This window comes from Arachis stenosperma, chromosome 4, assembly GCF_014773155.1.
Source record: "Arachis stenosperma cultivar V10309 chromosome 4, arast.V10309.gnm1.PFL2, whole genome shotgun sequence".
NCBI classification, from domain to species: Eukaryota; Viridiplantae; Streptophyta; class Magnoliopsida; order Fabales; family Fabaceae; genus Arachis; species Arachis stenosperma.
Genome location: NC_080380.1, coordinates 139871212 through 139891398, shown reverse-complemented (window position 1 = coordinate 139891398; position 20187 = coordinate 139871212). Strand labels below are relative to the sequence as shown.

Genomic DNA, 20187 nt, shown 5'->3' with positions numbered 1-20187 from the left:
ATAGCTGGTAGTAATAAGCTGTGTACTACATAGAATTTACATCAATTTTCCCAGGTTCCACATTACGCAAGAGAATCCAATCTATGTAACTTTTTTGTGAATAAAATAAAATACATTGATTATAATGAAAGAATTAATTGAACAAGGCATGCCTAAAATTTAATAATGACCTCTATACCTGTGACTGATTACATTTTGACAAAACGAATGTATATTTAGTATCTAGTGAACGGTTTTGAACTAGGAGCTTTGCTATCTGATGATGTAAGAGGAACAGTGGAAAACTCGGAACCATTTTCGTCAGATTGATGAAAATATCCACGAGGCAGAGGACTTGTCTTGTTATTAATGGATGAATTATATGGCGATGTATCAGTGCTGAACCTCTGATTAGAAAATGGTGAAGTAGCAGAATTATTATTTGAACTTGTATCTTGTGAATCTTCCATGGATGTACCTGTAGTTCAAGCTGACTCCCTCATCTCTCTTTGTTCAGTCTCCTTGAGAAGAAAATCAACCCACAAATCCGCAAAGGACTGAAAAGGGGAGAGTAAAAGCACTTATTAGTAATCAAAACAAATCATCAAAATATAGAAGTCCGGTTAGAAGTGACAGTGAATAGTTCTTTTCTGGTACAAGATTAAGAAGTTACCTGGTTATCAGAACCCACATTCGCAGCTGATTCAGCCGAAACTCCTCCCAATATACCTCCAACCAGGCGGCCAGGCAGCCCAAGAACTCCCCGGACAACACCTTTTCCCGGACGTTGCTGAGCACTGCCTATCCTTTGCTTGTCCTCTTCAGAGAATCCCAGCATGCGAACCATTAGATCCAATACCTGCCCCAATGTCAAATTTTAAGTGGAGTACATGATAACCTTGTGCACTGAATTGAGCCTTACAACAACTTAAAACAAACTCGTATCCAATTCTTCAAAACCCTAATACTTGCATGGTATTCATTTTTTCATAGATATCTCCTAAATAAAATTAATAAACTAAATACTAATTTGCATGATGAATCTAACTGATGGAAGTATAATTTGAAGATTTCCATACCTCTTTGCTGTGATTTCTTTGAAAATATGTTACAAGTAACTTTATAACAATGCGCCTGTATGAATAGATCTTAAATTAGTATGTTGATTTACTCTCTCAAAAGGAAGCAGGCCAATCCTACTACACAAGTCTAAATTGAAACCCGTTACAACTTTTCAATAAGGAAATTTTGCAAAACTAAGAATAGATACAAGAAAACATAGCCAAGAGTGTCTTCAAAAGAACAAATCCCTGCTTATCCAAACAATACTTTAAAGAAGCGTACTAACCTGTCCACGAGAAAATCAGAATCCACTGACATTCTATTTAGCCGTGTCATACTCTGCTCAAGAGCTCGTCTCAATTTGGCATTGTCTTCCTCTAGTTTACTTACTCTACTTCTCCATTCTGATTGTACCTTCTCAGATTGAGAAAGCTTGGCTAACATTTCTTCTTTTTCACCCCTCAATACATTGGCTTTCGAATCTGCATCCTGTCAATATGGCTAATTAGAGACAGCAAGTAGTTAAAGAGAAAAATAAAAGAAAACAAAATTTGAATAAGATTAAACAGAGTAGTCCCTCGAAAAATTTTTACAACCTATTCTAAAGTGAAACACATTGTAAGAAGTTAGTGTTTCCATCTAAAGTGAAACATGTTGAGAGAGAGAGAGAGAGAGAGAGATCTGTACTTTCAACAGCTGAGAAAGCCTAGCTGTTTCTTCTCTTGCATGAGCCAACACTTCCTCTAAATGTTCCTGAAAAAACAAATTGACAGTGGATATAAGCTTACCCGATGCAACAATAGACATACAGATAATAAAGATACTCAGAAAGAGGAAGTTAAAGGGAACATTAACAACTCAAATTATGTTTGTTATGTGAATAGAGACAACCTTAGCTTCAATTTCAGCATAATACTGTCCAAGGGCTGTCTGTAGATTTAAAAGTTCCATATTCTTAGCATCTATTGTGCTCATACAGTTGGTAAGCTTTTTGTTCAGGTCATCGATGATTTCCCTGGACTTTAGAATTTCATTGTTGTTTTCCATCTTCAGTTTCTCCTGGCTTGAAGTTGCTTCCTTCAGAGTTCTCTCAAGATTTGATATTTGTGCCCTTAAATAATTGTTGCTATCACGTAAATCTTCAATGATTTTGCTATCCTCATCCATTTTTTCTAATTCTTCCGATTCCTAGACAACACAGCAATGTTAACATCTTTGACTCAACCACACAACAAGTGATATGTGAAATTCATCTGGATGTATGCAATTTTAGTTCATTCTCTTGGACAGTTAAGGGGGAAATATATTATGTGATTGACAATTTATGAGATCAAACACAGATAAAAAATAATGAGCAGATCATTTGGTTCTTGAATCATATCATGCTCAATCATCCTTTATTCCAAAATTAATCGGCAAAAAAATGAAACCTTTTCTAACAAATGTTGTTTAAGGCGGGTTAATTCGTGTACTGCTTTGTCCCTCTGCTTTTGTGTTTCCTTCAAATCTTCACTTAGCTTTTCTATGGACCTTTCCATGTCTTCTTTTTCCGGAAAACTTTTGGACGGGTCTGATGTCTGTTAACAGAAGGGAAAAAAAAAAACAAAAATAGAGAAGATAATGATTATTGACATGATTATTAATTCACAACTGAAAAACTAAGTATTGTTATTAAATACTGACATCACTGCTAATGCCTGCATCCTTATTCTGAAACTGGGAAGCATCAGATGACATTTTCCCGGAAGACGCCCTGCTTGTTTTAAGTGCAGCTTCAAGTTCATTCTTTTCCATCTAATAATAATAACATAGGGTATATTAGAGTGCATTCTGAAATGCAATATCAAAAATCATTATCAATTTGAGTGGTAATATGGTGAAAAATCTTTATGACAGAATGTATTAGAATATAGTAAAAATTATCAATCAACCTGAAGAGCAGTGTTTTCCTTCTCTAAAGTTTGGATTAGTGTCTTCAGGGTGTCCACAGCTTCAACTGGTTCTTCATCTTCGCGTCTAGTGAGCTCCAGTTGCAGACATTTTACTTCCAATACTCTCTCATTCAATTCATCACGCAATTTGCTCATCTCCTGTGTTGTCTGCCAAGCAACAAAAATAATTCAGCTCATGATTTTGCAAACTACCATAAAACCAGCTTCTAAATTCCTCGAAAAGATATAACCTATTACCCAATAATACAATTAAAATTATCAACAAAATGATCAGATTATTCCTTCCCAGTTTGAAATAATGATTTGGAGATTTTTGAAGAATTGGAAATTGACATACCAGACTACACAGAAATTGAAGTATAACTATACTTTAGTTTGATAATATAGGCCTATTGATTATGACAAAAGCTCTTACAACTTGTAAATTCTCTCAATACTATAACCATACGTGATTTGTTTTGTCAGGAAGCTTCTAACATAGAAGATGTAGTGTTTTAGCAGAAGATCATAAAAAATTTCCTATTGTTTACAAACTTACTTTTTCTCGTTCCAACTTTGATAATTTAAGCTCATCCTGGAAAGACTTGCTCGATTTCTGTTCCTCTGAAATTGAAAGAAAGAACATGATAGTTAGCAATTATTAAGTTTACACTCCCAAAATGTGACAAAATCTAATAGATACTGAAGTGCTGAATATAGACCCTGGTCTTTTAGTTGAATGTTTGCCAATTTATTGCGTTCTTGCTCCAATTCCAACTTCAATTTTTGTATCTCATGAGTATGTAGAACAGCTGCTGTGGGGCTATGTTTTTCCTCTGTCAAATCTGCAAGCTCCTAGAAGTCATTCATACATCTGTTGTCAAGTTCATTCATCACTAAAAATAACAATATCATGAATCCTAAAAAAAATAAGATAAATCAAATTAACCAAAGAAAGAAAAGTTTTCTAACAACAAAAACATTAAACAAAATAAAATAAAGGACAATCCAGTTCACAAGCATCCTACGTTAATACAGGATTCTGGGAAGGGTGCACCCAAAAACAAAATAAAATAAATAATATTTTTTCTAAAAAAAGAAAAAATCAAAAGCTATTTTCATTGAAGAGAATGATTAAATATACTTGATCAAGATTTGGGCAAGACATATTAATGAATGCCACCTAATGGTGAATCTTCCTAAGTTGAGGCATTCTTTAAAAAAACCATAATCTAAGGCATCATTACCTTCTCTGTTACTTGTAAGTTTGAATGTTTCGAAGTCATCTTACTTTGAATGGCATCGGGATCCAAAGCAGACATGGATCCGTTGTTTGCAGCATAGTGATTTTTAATATGAGGTGTGTATCTATGCTGCCTATTTGAAGATTGGTCACCATTTCGCTGCACAAATATTTATAAGTAACAAGTAGTCAATAAATCCTTAGTTACTGTCAGCATAAATGTGACATATAGCAAAATTCTATCAACTACATCACAATAGGATATACGGGGTTTACAACTTTACATACTTGGTTTAAAACTTTACATACTTTCATGTGATGAAGTACTTACAGCATGGGTAAAATATTTTTCAAGACAGACACTAAATTTCCTTTAATAGAAATTTCATTAGAAAACTAGTTAACCTTGATCATGTATGTGCCATTTGAAGATGCTGGACTCTTAGGCTCCGAGTTCTGTTTTAATGAGGTATTTTCTTTACCCAACCTAATAATCTGATCCTGTGACATAAAAATAGTTAGAGGGTTAAAACTCATGTGGAGTAATAAAAAAAAAATTTTCTGCACTTGATTGTTGAACAAATTGAAAAAATTGACTCAGGTACGAAGATGATGAAAAACTAATAGCCAGCTATACCTCTTTTTCTTTTAATAGAGCTGCATAATTAACTGATAGCGCTTTAATTTCTGCCTCTGATGCTTGAAGCCTCTTGATTTCTGCTTTGTATTGTTCTATCTGCAAGAAATTTTGAAATGACATCTTTGACCAAACTACTTACCAAAATCAACTACAGTATTCAATGGGAGAATTGTAATGCACAAACTCTTAATGCATTACACTTGTAATATATAAATTTCATTAAAAAGAAAATCTCTAGATTAAATATTAAGCTCCATGAAGCCAGCACCAAGAACAGGCAATTTAATCATACTAGCTCAGTCATCAATACACAACCTTTGAAAAGGTGGCAGAGCCAATATATCATAAGCAATCACTTATAATCATTAACATTCCCATCCTTACAATGATAAAAAATCAAACCACCTTAGTAAGCAATAAACAAACAAAAACTAAGCCTAGAACTCTAAATAAGAACAAAGAAGAGCCATGGGATGTATAAATTGCATTACATGTATGCCTAAATTCACAATAATCTCATGCTCATAACAAACTTCTTCCCTACTTCAAACAAGCTGTGATAGATAAAACTATTATCAAGACACCAAGTAAATATTGATTGTGATAGCCCTCTTGGTAAGATGTAGGCGATCCGTAAGTACCCTATGTAAGCCCTCACTGAGCCCTAAGGCATACACTGTCCTACAATCTAGATGCACTGACACTGCCAAACCTGCCTAAATTGTTATGTAACCAAAAAATCTACTGACTGAAAAAAAAAATCCAACAAAAAGATGTCTACACCTCATGACCTAGGACATGCAAGGATCATGAATAAGTCAATTTGATCCTTCGAAAATTCAACGAATCAATTTGGTAGATCCTAACGTGAATCAAGTTGGTCCTAAGTCCTAACCTTAACTTCCCGATAACGTCTTACTGATAACCGCTGTAGTGCGAGGGAAAATTTGCCTCAGGTCACGTTCTTAACGGTGACTCGCCAGCAAAAAAAGTTAATAGAAGGACCAACGGTATATTTTAGGAATCAAATTGAAGCATTGAACATTAACCCGATATATAACTATTTGTCATTTTCAATCATCTTTCGATGGTCGAATTATTATGCAGTAACTTCCTGAACTGATTATACATATTATGCACTTACACACGCTGCTAAATACACACAATTTCAAGTAATTATATAAAACCATCACAAAACCTTATCCTAAAACTAAATTTATTGAATAAGAGTTGAAAGCAAAACGCAGAAAGCACAGAATTAAAAAGGAGCTTACCTCAGAAGCAGAGTGAGGATCCGATGTTACATTGGAAAGCGGCGACCTAGGAACCGGAGATTTGGAGTGCGCGAAGCTGTGAGAGTTCCGGCGATCGGAGACGGAAGAGTGGTTGTTGTTGTTGTCGGCGGCGGCGGCGGGGGATCTGTAGGAGGAGAAAAAGACGGCGTTGTCGTCTTCGTCTTCGTCGTCGTGAACATCGAGGGCAATCTTGTTGAGATTTTCCTTCAAATTAGCAATGGTTCCCCACATGATTTCAGAATTGAGTATAACCAGATTACCAGATTGAGATTTTGATTTCGAATCGGTGATTGTTGTTGTTGTTGTTGGTTGGTGTTGAATCTGTGATTAGGTGTAGACGCACCCACTGTAAACTATGGTAGATCTCTTTCTTTCTCACACGCCTGAGAAGTGAGAATCTCTCTGTTCTTCGTTTTTGTTGCCACAATGTTTTCGGAACTCCGTTGTCTCTCTATACATCTGAGTATTTTATTTAAATAATAAATAAAAAAAACTTATGTTGAGAAATCAAAATCGAATAAGATTTTTAGTTATCTTTTTCTAAAAATTTTATAAAATATAAAAATAATTTTATTTTTGGATATCTTATTTAAAAAAATTTTTATTTATTAATTATATTTAAATATAATAATATAAAAATAATTTTTTATATAAAAAATATAAAATACTAATATATTATCTATTAAATTATTATTAATAATAATTAATTATTATATTTTAATTATTATTAGTATTGACATATATAAAGATATTTTTATTAGATAGAATTATAAAAAAATATTTTTATTAGATATATCTAAAAAAGATTTTTATTTAACACAGTTATAAATAAGAAAATGGAGATGCGGGGTATCGATCCCCGTACCTCTCGCATGCTAAGCGAGCGCTCTACCATCTGAGCTACATCCCCACATGATTAACTAAAAATTGAAAACAAATTGAAATTAGTAACCAGTTTTTGTGTAACTTAATTATCACTATTACTTATGATGGAGCATCAAATTAGAGATGCTAATGTAAAATTTTAATCTCCCACACTACATAGAAATTACCCACTATTATTTTAACTTTAACCTCTATATTTTGATATATTTTTCCTTGACCTGAAAAGCTGTCTGGTTTCCTTACGTTCTTCCAATTGTGTGTATTGTGTAGATGTACAGTGAGTGACATAGAAGAATAAGACGAAACTATGCCCACATTATTATTATTATTATTACTCCATTGCAAAACTTGTTTTAATTTTAGGGTGAAATATATTTGTTATTATCCTAACGTTTATAATTTTTTTAAAATATTTTTAACGTTAAAATTTATTTAATGTTATCCTTAATATTTTAGATTTATTTAATTTTATCCTTAAAATTTTAGATTTGTGTCAAAATTATTTCTAAAAGTTTTAAATTTTATTTTTAATATTTTATATGGAATTAATATCTAAAAATAATTTTAATATAAATTGAAAACGTTAAGATAAAATTAAATACAATTAAATATTAGGAGCGTTTTTTAAAAAAAAATTGCAGAAAAAAATACTTTACTATTAATTTTATTATTACACGGTTAGTCTAACAATACAATTCATTTTCATCGTGTTAAACTATTGATACATGTATGAGATTATATGTTCACTGTACAGTAGTCAATATCAATAAAAGTTTCATCACGATGCAGATGCTAAACTTGAATGTATTTTATGCTTTTTAATTTTTATCATATCATAGCATAAATGTAGGCTTTATGAACAATTAAGGCAGTCAACCGTCTACGATCATTATTTCCAATTACTACTGTACTTCATATAATTCCAAGCAGGGCAACATTTATTTGTTACTTAAAATGCAAGTCAAAATAATATTTGATGAAATTTCTTTGTTGACGGAATCATAAACCGTATTATTTTATGAGGAGTGTTAGGATAAACAAATTTTGTGATTTGTACTCATTAATTAATTATTATTGATATTTTTAATACTATAAAATTTTATTCAATAATATAAGATTATTTATTTTTTTTGTTAGTTAAATATTAGTCAAATTTTAATAAAAGTACTTGCCTAAATTTTCTCTAATTTTATTTTATATCCAAGTACAGATTTTGAATGTGAATTTTTATAGTTAGATCTTTTTAACATATTATCCTGGTCCGTGCTAATTGAACTTAATGTTTTAGACATGTAATTGTATATTACCATATAATTCTGTAAAACTCTTATAAATCCTAAATTTCCTACGCATTTTTTTATAAATATTATTTTATCAAAATTTAGATTAAATTTTAATTTGATCTTTAATATTTTAATTTTTTTTCAATCTTAATAAATTTTAAATATCTTATTTTAGTTCCAAAATTTTTTAAAATGATTTAATATTATCCTAACATTAAATGTGATATAAACAATTAACATATTATAAAAAGCTAATAATATTTTATTTCAAATTTTTAATATATACATAAAATCGATCAATAAGAGTTACTAATATAAAATTTTTTTTCTTTGATTTTAGAGTGTTGATGATTAATGGCTAGAATTTAAATTTTTTTTTCTTTTTATAAGAAAAGGATCAAGAGAAAGAAATATTACAAAAAGATTTTAACTATATTTTTCTAACATCCGAAAAAAAATATAATTTAACAATAATATTGTTAAAGTTTAGGTCACTCACTTTATTAACTATTCATGTCAAATTTAATAATAAAACAAAATTAAATTCGTTTGAAATTTTTTGGGATAGAAACAGAATATTTAAAATGTTAAAAACCAAATTAAAATTTGACAAAACATTAAAAACTAAAAAGTAAAAATCCTTCTTTAATATATCAACAAAGTAATATAGATAGATGGATAAATAGATAGATAGAGATAAGCTAAATTTCGTCCCAAAATAAAAAGAAAAACGTAAAATTTAATATGAGAAGAGTAGTACTACTCTACTACTTTTAGCAATACATAATTGACATAAACCAAGCTTCCTAGTAAACACACTTGGTTTCAATTTCAAATTTATGCTTTGAAATACTAAATAACCATACATATATATAGTTTATGAACTACAACATTTCTTATACAACCAACAAAGTGTAGAAAGAAAAATACAGGATTATTGAAATTGATATAAACAGAAAATATGATATAAAGGAGACTATATATATTTAGTTTCTTCTTTGCTTATTCTAATTTTAATAATAACAATAATTAAAGGGTAGGTTATTAGGTAGTAGCAGGAGCAGGAGCAGGATCAGTATTCTTAGAGCCACCAGTAAACATGTCCTTGAGGGTTGGAAGCTTAATCTCTCCCTTCTGAGAAACAGGAATGGTGATGTTACCAACACAAGGAATATCAATGACTAAGCCAAGGTCCAATTGGTAATCAATGTCCCAGTCTCTACCAATGTCCCTAATCAAGTTCACTAATATGCTGTGAGCAACCTTAACTGGGACATCAAGCAATGTTGTCCCATTTGCCTTCAATGAACCAGGGTCTGGTATTACACCTGATGCTATCTCTCTTTGTAAGCCAGCCCAAAAAAAAAAAAGGATATTAGATACATCATATATGGATTATTATTTATGATATAATACATATTTGTAAGAATAAGTTTGCGACACTAGGCCCTCACAAAATAAAGAGACTAAAAAAGCAATATTCACATATGAAAAAATTCATATAACTGACAAAAATAAGTTTTAAATTTACTAATGATAAATTAGCTTTTAAATAATTTTAAAATATAATAAAAATACCTAAAAATACTTTTTCTTGTTATAAATAAAAAGAACTTTATATTTGAGAAATAATTTGTGCATTTCATTCAAACTTTTGTAAAAATATTTGGATATGTCTATAAAAAATAGTAAAAAAATTCACTTAGTATGTGAAAAAGTTTCATTTTTTGAACATATTTATTCGATTTTTTTAAATCTTTTTAAGAATATATAATATTTTAGTATTTTTCGTTGATATTTTTCTCACATTCTTGTCAGCAATATAAAATCCTCAAATTTTAAATTACTAATTTAATAGTTTAACCACATTTTATTTAAGAATGAAATTCTTATCTTTTAAAAGAAAAATTTATCAAAAACTTGAATATTTTCTTTACTAGAGAGAGAACATGATAATGATTGCCTTCTCTATTAGAAATGTCCTCTCTCACCAATCATGCACTCTTCAAATATTTTATAACCACAGAAAATTGATCATGACAAGAAAAAGGAAGGAAATAAACTTGAGGATATTCTAAAGTCAACAAAGTTGTTCAAACAAAATGACAAATTCATGAATTCTCCAAGGGAAACAAACACTGTTTTTCAAACCAGAAACAGTCGTTTAAACAGACATACTACAAAATCATAAAATATTTTTTCTTTCTAAACACGAGCTCAATTTCAATAACTAATTTAATCAAATTTCCTATTTTATATTCGTTACTATTATATATATTTAAAATGTTCCATCTTTTAAATGATCATGCAAATTATTTTATATTGACAGCGCATCAAAATTTAATTATAAAAAATAATAAATTATTTATACATAAAATTAATAACAAAAAATTATTAAATAATAATTTAATCAAACATGTTAAATTATCTGGTAGCTATTAATTCCCATGTGAACCCAGCATACGAACTAATTCACTGGTGATGATATACAAAACTAGATCCAGCAAACTAGCAAGATACTCCAACCTCCACCATCCATTCACTTGATCATAAATCAAACCCAGTATTTCATGTTTCATCTGATTAATATAATGGATTGATTAACATACCGATTGAAAATTCACTCAAAGTCTCCAGCAAAATCAATAATAATAACAATTTAATTTTCACACGGTTATTTAGACAGATAATCAATGATGTATTATTATATCGGTAAAAATAATTCATTTTTAAATTTATTATGTAAAGAATGATGTGAATACATAAATCTGATGAGATAATAGAGTAAAAGATTTTTGAGTGTATCCAATTAATAATAATAAAAATTACCTGCCATCACTCTTGAGAGAATACTTGATCTCACAAATGGGAAGAGGGGTAGAATAGGGATTGGAAACATTAACCTTGGCAAGGTACTCGACGCCATCCTTCCCGACGCGCATGAAATCCACGTCAGCCACACTGGCCTCGGGCTTCGGCATGTTGGCCACTTTATCGTTAACATAGTTCTTCGCCTTATTCAACAACTCCGACATCTTCACCACAACCAATATCACAAAACTCACTCCGATCACACCAAACGACACCTTCGTTCCCAATCCCATCCCATCTTTCATATTCTCCTATTTATACTCACTCCAAAACGATTCCAAACGACACCACCACTCAATAAAAACAATGGGTGTGCGTGGCACGTGATCACTGGAATGAGATCCGATTATGGCGACGATGATTGTGATCATAAATAAATAAATGAAAGTAATTAAATGAGAATGACGCTGTCGGCGTTTTTTTTTCTTTCCTTATTCCTCTCGCTTTGATCCCGTGTAGCTCAAGTGTATGGACGGCCATGCTCCTGTCCCATACCACTATTTAGGATTTTTTTTTGTAAGATTTTCTTTTAATTAATAAAAGATAAAGTTCTTTCACAAGTGTATGTTTGGTATATTTTGGTGATGGGACATATATAATTAATTTTTTGAGTCTCGGAGACAATGGACTATTTGTACAATATGTACAATAGGCTATTAAGTTACAAAATGAATATCCCTTATACTATCTAGACAAACCATCAGAGTACTATGGATAATAAACATCTTCGAACTCTTAACCTTTCAGATCTAACGCTCTAATACAATGTCATGATATCACTCATCCCAAAAGCTTTAACTGATAGAAAAAGATAACACTAATGATTATATCTCTAATACTTTTTAAACCTCTATTATACACATTATACAAATATTCTATTAGCTCCTCATAATTTTTCTTAATTTTTTCGTGTGATTAATTGTATATATGGATGGGCTTGTTGGTGGAGGACATCACGAATGAGTATTGCTAGATTTGAAAATCAAATAAACCTAATGTATTTAAGTTGGTGGAGTGGAGGGTTTATTTATTTATTTAAGTATTAGAAATTTAAATTTTATTTTATATATGTAATAATTTATTGACTAACAATAAATTTTTAAATAAAATTTAGATCTTGACGAATTAATTTTTAACTCATCAAATTAAAAATACTTAAAAAAAACTAATGTAAGTATGGTATTTAATTATTCACACATGTATTTGATCTCTCAATTGTTGCAAGGTAGTTATAATTGGATATATGGCATTCGGTTAAAAATGGATTTATAACAAAATGGTGGTGGATGTGACATGAAACGAAGAGTTTAGTCACATACTCACGTTGAGGTGAAAAATAAGAAATTAGGGTTAAGATTATTAGATGAAATGGAGGTTAAGTATTTTTTTTTTGGTTAGTTATCTTTTGCAGATCTAAGATTTAAGACGTTTGTTTACAAGAATAAGATACTAAGATAGAAACATAGACATACAAAAATATAAAATTTTATGTTTTTATTTTTTATGTCTTATTTTCAATGTTTTATTTTGTCTTGTTATCAGAAATAAATCTAACCTAATTTATTCGCAGATCACATATAATAGACATATTATTTAGGTTTTTTTCCTTTATTTAAATATAACAAAAATAATCTAAAAATTTTTTTAAAAAATTCAAGTATACAATTTTGTTTTTTATTTTAGTTCTTTTTATCTTTGAGATTTTTTTTAGTTGGAAATGATCAATAGATGTGTGATTTGAGAAAAGATAATAAATTATAAAATTAAATAAAACTTTTCTAATAATTCTTATAAACTGCAACAAAGATTATACCATAAGATAGGTTAAATTAAGATTTTTTTTTAGTTGGAAATTATCAAGAGATGTGTGATTTGAGAAGATCCAATAAATTATAAAATGGAACTTCTCTAATAATTCTTATAAATTGCAACAAAGATTATACTATAACATAAATTAAATTAAAAGTTAATATTAACTATAATAAGTCAATCTATTTCATTAGACATATTATAAAGGTTAATTTATCCTTTAATTATTAAGAGAAATTGGATAGAATTCATTAAATATTTTTATGTTTTTTTATTAATTTAAATTTAAAAAAAATAATTTATAAGAATATTATTAATTAATATTTATTCTAAACCATCCTTTTAGATTTTTCTTAATGTATTCATCAAACAATGACCCAAAAGTTTATTCTTTTCCAATTTCACTTCTTTATTCTTTTAGCCAGAGAAGAACAAATTAAAGTGGTGTGTAAACGAGTAATTACTTTCTTTTCTTTCCCCCAGGCCCAAATATATGTAGAGAGATGCTTGAGTGAGGCAAAAAACCGAGACATATACTTAATTGAGAAATTATTTTCAAGAATTTTTTTAAGTGAATTCTACTCAACTATTTCTAAAATAACATATAAATTATTTTTTACGATGTGTCAAATTTTAATTGTTTATCATCTTAATTATAATTAGATTATCTTGTAATTTATTATTTGAGATGGGTAATTTCTTCAAATATCAAAACTCCACTTCTATTAATTGAAGCACTTTTTCAGTTTCCACTCCTCCATTCTTTAACTTCTGTCCTTCTAAACATCGCGATCGTCCCAAGAAGTGCCAACGTCGTAATCATCATCTCTTAACGACGTCGTCAAATTCTCGTGATCCATAACTTTGTCGTCCTTCCCAATATAGTTAATGCTGACCTTATCGCTATCTCCTATCCTCTCATTCGATCTCTCTTTTTGCAATCGATCACTCCTTATCAACATAATTAATGGTTAGTTTGGTGAGTTAATACTCATTTTGGCCCCTGAAATTGTCGAGCGGCCTCAATTTGGACCCCAAAATTTATAGTTACCCAATTGAAACCTTGAAATATTGAATCGTGACCCACGTTTGCCCTCGTCGCTATCTCCGTTAACGAAACGCTGATGTGGCACGTTAAATTGACACGTAGGAAAGCATAAAACGACGCCGTTTTATGTTCCCTCCCAGTTTTAACTCAATGTGACGTCGTTTAAGGGCTTTATTGGGTTAAAAAAGTTGGGCCAACGTGTAGATGAAGACACAGACGTAGATTGACCCTTCTTCTTCCTTCTCTTTGTCTTCTATTCTTCTTCTCCACGTTGTTGTTCTTCTCCATTGCTTGACTGTGAAGAAGGAGAATCAGAGTAACATTGTTGGTGCATTGGACTGCTGGGTGAGGTTGCTGAGGAACTAACATGGGCGCAGAAAGAAACGAAGAAGATCAAGTTAGGAAGTGAAGTTTTATTTTTTTTTTCACAAATTTCTTAATACTCTATTTTTGGCTTTTGTTTGGGTTTTTGTATTGCATTGTTATTGTCGAAGCAAGGTGCTGGTTATATTTAGGACATTGAAAATTGTTGCATGTGAATGATGCTAGGGTTTTTTTTTCCTTGATGAAGAAGAGAATGTTGATTTTATTTTTTGCTGTCTGTGAAAAAATGTTATCATGTGTGTGTTATTGCTTGTGTTTAAAAAATTTGTTGTTTTAAAATGAATGATGACCTATTGTCCTGTTTGGAGTTTGAAGTCAGTTAAGTCAGTATGCTTTATTTTTTAAAGTTATTGTTGAGATTTTTGTTATTTTGCAATGTAGATGGATGATGATATAACAATTGTCATCCACCATGGAGGAAAATTTGAGACAAAAGAAGATGGAGAAGTTGTGTATGTTGGAGACCAAATTGAACAGTTATTTGGACTAGAGGAAGATACATTGGACGTGTTCTCAATAAGAAATTATTACAAGGTTCTAGGATATGACAACTTGAAGGAGTGTTGGTGGCTAGCTCCTGAAAGGCCCTTGAAGACTGGATTGAGAGCACTGTCACATGACAAGGAGCTCTTAGAGATGTGCTTTCATGCAAAGAATAATGAAGGTGTAGTGCATGTATACCTTGAGCATGGAAATTCTGAACATGAAGGTGATGAGGTTCCACAACTGGTCCCTATGACCCCTAATACAAAAATTATGGTATCTGACACCACCTCAAATCCATCCTCATGTATTTCAAATACAGCCCTTGAACAAAATACAATCACATTCCCTGAAGCAAACTCTGTACCCACAGGCCAATTGAACTCTGCTCCTCTAAGTCAGCCCCACTCAAAACCTCAAACCAAACCCACCTCAAATTATCCAGCCCAACCCACCTTTGAACCTGCAGCCCAGCCCAAGTCAAAGCCTGCAGCCCAGCCCATATCCACACCTCCAGCCCAGCCTACATCCACACCTCCAACCCAGCCTAAACCAATGCCTATTTCCAATCCATGTTCTTCTAAACCAAAAAATAATAAATCTGAGAAGTCTATTCCACCCACCACTACAAAGAAGTCTGAAAGAAGTGTCAAAAAGAATTCAAAGTCTACCCCAAAGAAAGGTGCTATGAAGAAGGTACCGATACCACCACCAAAACGAGTGACACGATCAGCTTCAAGATTTGCACCCAAAGGGAAGAAGGTTGTTGGTGAGGTTCCATCTGTGACATTAAGCAGTGACAGTAGTGACTCGTATGAGAGCGCGGAAGATGAACTTTATAGGCCTGGACCCGAGGCTTTTGAGAGTTCAAGTGATGATGAATCAGATTCTGAAGTTGCTACAGCAAGACCTAGGGAGTTGAAAACAAAAAAAAAAATAAGGCAAAAGGTAATATATGTCTCGAAGACTTGTGTAAAGAAGATGAGCTGATAGTTCAGAATTCTGATGAGGAAGTTGATCTGGGCCAAGTGATTGGAAAAGCCCCTGAGGTCCAGCCACCATATGACGCCTTTGATGCATACCACGATGATTCTGATGGAAATGACTCGTGGAAATCTGAGAAAATGAAGACCCCACCTAATTCGGACGAAGAATCTGATGCGGATGAGGACGATGCTTTTCCAATGTTCATAGAGGGAGCAAGATTTGGTGAGCTAAAGTTGGAGGTCGGGATGAAGTTTAATAGCAAACATGATTTTATTGAGGCCGTGAGAGAGTTCACCATACAAGAGGGGAGGCAAATCAACTTCAAAAGAAATGAGAGTTATAGGGTGAGAGCTGTTTGCAAGTACAAGAAGGAGGGTTGTAAGTGGGTTGCATATGCCTCTATGGATCATGAAGAGACTTGCTGGCAGATGAAAACATTCAACAACAACCACATATGTGCAAGGAGAACTAAAAATAGGGCAGCAAATAGGAAGTGGTTAGCCTCAAAGCTGGTAAAGAAAATAAGAAAATATCCTAACCTGAAACATGGAGAAGCGTCTGATTACTTCAAGAGAAAGTGTGATCTTGACCTCAATAAGTCCTCTCTGACTAGAGCCTTAAGTGATGCAAGGAACATTGTATATGGAGATGCGGCAGCACAATACACACTTCTCAGAGACTATGCAGAGACACTATTGAAAAGTAACCCTGGATCAACTATTAAAATAGGAGTGAAGCCGCAGCCTGAAGGAGAACCAATTTTCGAAAAAATGTACATATGCCTCGATGGATGCAAGAAAGGATTCAAGGCTGGGTGTCGGCCTCTAATTGGGCTAGATGGAGCCTTTTTGAAGACACACTTTGGAGGACAAATACTAGCCGCAGTTGGACAAGACGCCAACAACCATATATATGTCATCGCTTGGGCCATTGTAGAGGTTGAGAACAAGGAAAACTGGCGATGGTTTTTGGAGCTTCTGTTAGATGATCTGGGTGATGTAGCCTCTAACAAATGGTGCTTTATGTCTGACATGCAAAAGGTAATATTTAAGCTTTAATTCAAAATTTGACTGCAACTATCGAGGACTCTGTTGGGACATAATTTAAATTTAAGGGTTTAGATAGAGTCATAACTGTTTATTTGGGGGGCTTAATTGGGGCTCGATAACAGTAATTGCTAACAGATGGTTTCATATGCTGGCAGGGGTTAATTCCAGCAGTCCGTGAATTGATGCCTGGAGTGCACCATAGGTTTTGTGTGTGGCACCTATGGAAGAACTTTAACAAGCAGTGGAACACGCAAGAGTTAAGAACCATGTTATGGGAATGTGCAAGAGAGACAACTAGGCATGGATTTGAACAGAAAATGGAGAAAGTAAAGAGAAAGAATGAGGAAGCCTGGGCCTACTTGAACAAATGGCCAAAGGAAAGTTGGACGAAGGCATACTTTAGTCATGATCCGAAGCTGGACAACATTTGTAATAACGCGTGCGAAGTCTTCAATGTAAGGATAAAGGAGTATAGGAAAAAGCCTATACTCACTCTACTAGAGGAAGTACGCATGTTCGTGATGAGAACAATTGCAAAAAACAAAGTGAAGCTGCAACACCACATTGGCAGGTTACCTTCTATTCAGAGGAGCAGACTAGAGAAGATAAGGAAGGAGTCACAAAAATGGCGTCCGGTGTGGTGTGGTGATGATGGCTATCATAGATTTGAGATTCATGGATTTCCAACAAACATGGCTGTTGACTTGGAAAAGCATATATGCACATGCAGATTCTGGCAGATCACAGGTATAAGATTCTTTTTTTTTTCTTACTTGGTAGTAGTTATAAAATGTCTTAGAAGTACATATGAGGTCTCATTGGCAACTTTTGTAGGAATTGTAACGTTGATTGAAATATAACCTCCTTTTTGATTGAATATAATCTGGATTTCAGGCATGCCATGTGTCCACGCATGTGCTGCAATAGCTAGACTCAATGGGAATCCTGAAGACTATTGTCACAAGTGGTTGACAATGGACTCATATAAAAAAACATATAAGCATTCCTTGAATCCCATCCCTGGACAAGCAATGTGGGAGAAGTCTCAATATAGTAGGCCCCAGGCTCCCAAGATTCGGAGGAAGCCAGGTCCTTTGAAGCAGAAACGACGAAAGGATGCAGATGAAGACCCTTCAGGAAGTAAGAAGAGTAAGACAGATGCAACAAAGCTACCTAGAAAGTACAAGGAGTTTTCTTGTGCTTACTGTGGGACAAAAGGTCACACAAAGAGAAGTTGCTCCCACAGAAAAGCTGATGACATTGCAGCTGCCCTTGCTGCTGCTGCAGCAGCTGTAATAGCTAAGGAGAAACAAAAGGGTGCTAATGCAGCAACTAATGTTGCCACTTCTGCAGCAGCTGGTGTTGCCACTTCTTCAACAACTGGTGTTGCCACTTCTGCAGCAACTAATGTTGCTACTTCTGCTGCCCCAACAAATGCTCCTTCAGAGATTGTGCTTTCACAGACCCCTTTCTCACAACCAGATAATGGAGATCAGGAACAAGTAGGATTCCAATATGTCCTATTATTTGTGTTTTTAATGGTTATTTAAAAAATATCTGTTTAATTTAATTTTTACTTTGACTGACGGGGACTTGTATTATACTCATGCAATCATAGGTGACTCCTACAACGAGGCCCGACAAATTACAGCCTAAGAGGAAAACATCTCCAGCCCCAGGATCATCAAGTGTTGACCCATTACAAGGAGCAAGTGCTGAAACATCTTTAAGGATGGCTGAATTCATGAAATTTGTCCCAACACCAAGAGTGAAGCCAGCATTCAAACCTCCTAGGAAGAAATGAATGATGTTTAGTTGTAATAGACTATTATAGTTGGGGTAGTTATTTTCTTAATTATGTTTATCTTGTGTCACTGGAACATGGTTATGTGTGTGTGTCCAAATACTTGGCTATTTTGTTAAAGAATTTCTGGATGTATTTTGTTAATGACTTTCTGGATATTTATTCAGTTGTTGGCAAGCAATACTTTTGGATATTCACTAAATGTAGATACCTTATTTCAGGTTTATGAATGGTACCAATATGTTTAATATTTAGCTTTCCTTTCTTACTATTGCAATAATGACATGTACCAAAGGAGCTAAAACCATGCTTCTTTTTCATGAAAATCTGAATACAATACTTTCATTTACCCTCAGAGTACACACCTTCAGGTCCACACTTTTAATCAAAATTTAATCATACTTACACCATACATAACAATCAGAAACACAACTAAACAAATAACCAAACTTAAAATACTAATCCATATTTTCAAACACCTAATTTCAACTTCCATTGAAGTAATTCTCCATGCTAACTTCATCTTCCAACTATCATCACTGCTTGTATCTTGTGTTTTGCCCACTAAACTATGTTCTTCTTCACCGTCTGCCCACATAAAGAAATCACACCACATTCTCCCAGAACTCTGCCAATTTTACAACAACCAGCAAAAAGAAAAAATCTTAAGATTACTCATCAACTACAAATACCAGTAGCAACACATTGAGGAAGAAGAAGACGACATTGAGAACTTACATTATAATTTGGACACCCATAAAAGGGTCTATCAGGATTAGCATTTGTTCCAGACCAGCGAAGCACTGGACGCGTTCCACAACCACACCAGTCAGGAATCTTCCCCAACCTTCCACCATTACGGTTCCTTAGAGAAGCCCCATGAGAACGTGATCGTGCAGAACTCACTGCAGGTTGGCTTCCTGAATTTATCATTTCTCCAGCACAGTCTTCACCGTATTCGAAAAGGAGGGTTGCAAATTAGGGTTTTATCATCTATGGAGGGGTTAAATTGAGTTGATTCAAATTTGGCCACATCATTCACTCATCAAGAATCCACCCTGGCAAGCTACATGACACTTGGATACACACGCTGGCGACTTAACGTGTCACGTTAGCGTTCCGTTAACGGAACTATCGACAAGGACAAACGTGGGGCACGATTCAATATTTGAGGGTTTTAATTGGGTAACTATAAATTTTGGGGTCCAAATTAAGGCACCTCGAAAATTTCAAGGGCCAAAATGGGATTCAACTCTTAGTTTGGTTATTAAAGTTTTTTATTAAAAATATATCTTTATTTAATTACATGATAGAATATATACTCGTATGTAAAATATAATATAATAAAATAAATTTATTCAGAGTAATTAAAAGAATAATTAAAATTAGGAACATATAAATATAATAATAAAATTTATATTTTAAACAAATAAA

The 20187-nt window shown here is 32.8% G+C and overlaps 2 protein-coding genes and 1 non-coding gene across 3 annotated transcripts; all 3 read right to left on the bottom strand.

Moving 5' to 3' along the window:
* Nucleotides 1-8: 8 nt before the first annotated feature.
* On the bottom strand, nucleotides 9-6602 carry LOC130973977 (golgin candidate 3). The gene is made up of 15 exons (XM_057898677.1): nucleotides 6130-6602; nucleotides 4853-4951; nucleotides 4621-4716; nucleotides 4220-4375; nucleotides 3695-3827; nucleotides 3532-3596; nucleotides 2973-3140; nucleotides 2725-2835; nucleotides 2472-2618; nucleotides 1933-2229; nucleotides 1729-1794; nucleotides 1328-1530; nucleotides 1059-1113; nucleotides 653-838; nucleotides 9-536 (listed from the first exon to the last, which is right to left on the bottom strand). The coding sequence occupies exons 1-15, from the start codon at nucleotides 6379-6381 to the stop codon at nucleotides 465-467; spliced, it is 2106 nt and encodes a 701-aa protein (XP_057754660.1). The 5' UTR covers nucleotides 6382-6602; the 3' UTR covers nucleotides 9-464.
* A 385-nt stretch (nucleotides 6603-6987) lies between these two features.
* TRNAA-AGC (transfer RNA alanine (anticodon AGC)) lies at nucleotides 6988-7060 on the bottom strand. Its single transcript has one exon. It is a non-coding gene; the product is annotated as a tRNA-Ala (tRNA).
* A 1977-nt stretch (nucleotides 7061-9037) lies between these two features.
* LOC130977102 (desiccation protectant protein Lea14 homolog) lies at nucleotides 9038-11639 on the bottom strand. Its single transcript, XM_057902115.1, has 2 exons — nucleotides 11148-11639; nucleotides 9038-9660 (listed from the first exon to the last, which is right to left on the bottom strand). Exons 1-2 carry the CDS (start codon nucleotides 11432-11434, stop codon nucleotides 9363-9365), a joined length of 585 nt encoding a protein of 194 aa, XP_057758098.1. The 5' UTR covers nucleotides 11435-11639; the 3' UTR covers nucleotides 9038-9362.
* Between the last annotated feature and the right edge of the window lie 8548 nt (nucleotides 11640-20187).

What these genes read in the sequence shown, in the direction of transcription:
- LOC130973977 (XM_057898677.1), bottom strand. Translation starts at nt 6,381, where the DNA reads ATGTGGGGAACCATTGCTAATTTGAAGGAAAATCTCAACAAGATTGCC. An exon ending in ATCCTCACTCTGCTTCTGAG is followed by an intron (nt 4,952 to 6,129) that starts GTAAGCTCCTTT and finishes AATTTCTTGCAG; the next exon opens with ATAGAACAATACAAAGCAGA. An exon ending in ATGGCACATACATGATCAAG is followed by an intron (nt 4,376 to 4,620) that starts GTTAACTAGTTT and finishes ATATTTGTGCAG; the next exon opens with CGAAATGGTGACCAATCTTC.
- LOC130977102 (XM_057902115.1), bottom strand. Translation starts at nt 11,434, where the DNA reads ATGAAAGATGGGATGGGATTGGGAACGAAGGTGTCGTTTGGTGTGATC. An exon ending in TCTCTCAAGAGTGATGGCAG is followed by an intron (nt 9,661 to 11,147) that starts GTAATTTTTATT and finishes TGGCTTACAAAG; the next exon opens with AGAGATAGCATCAGGTGTAA.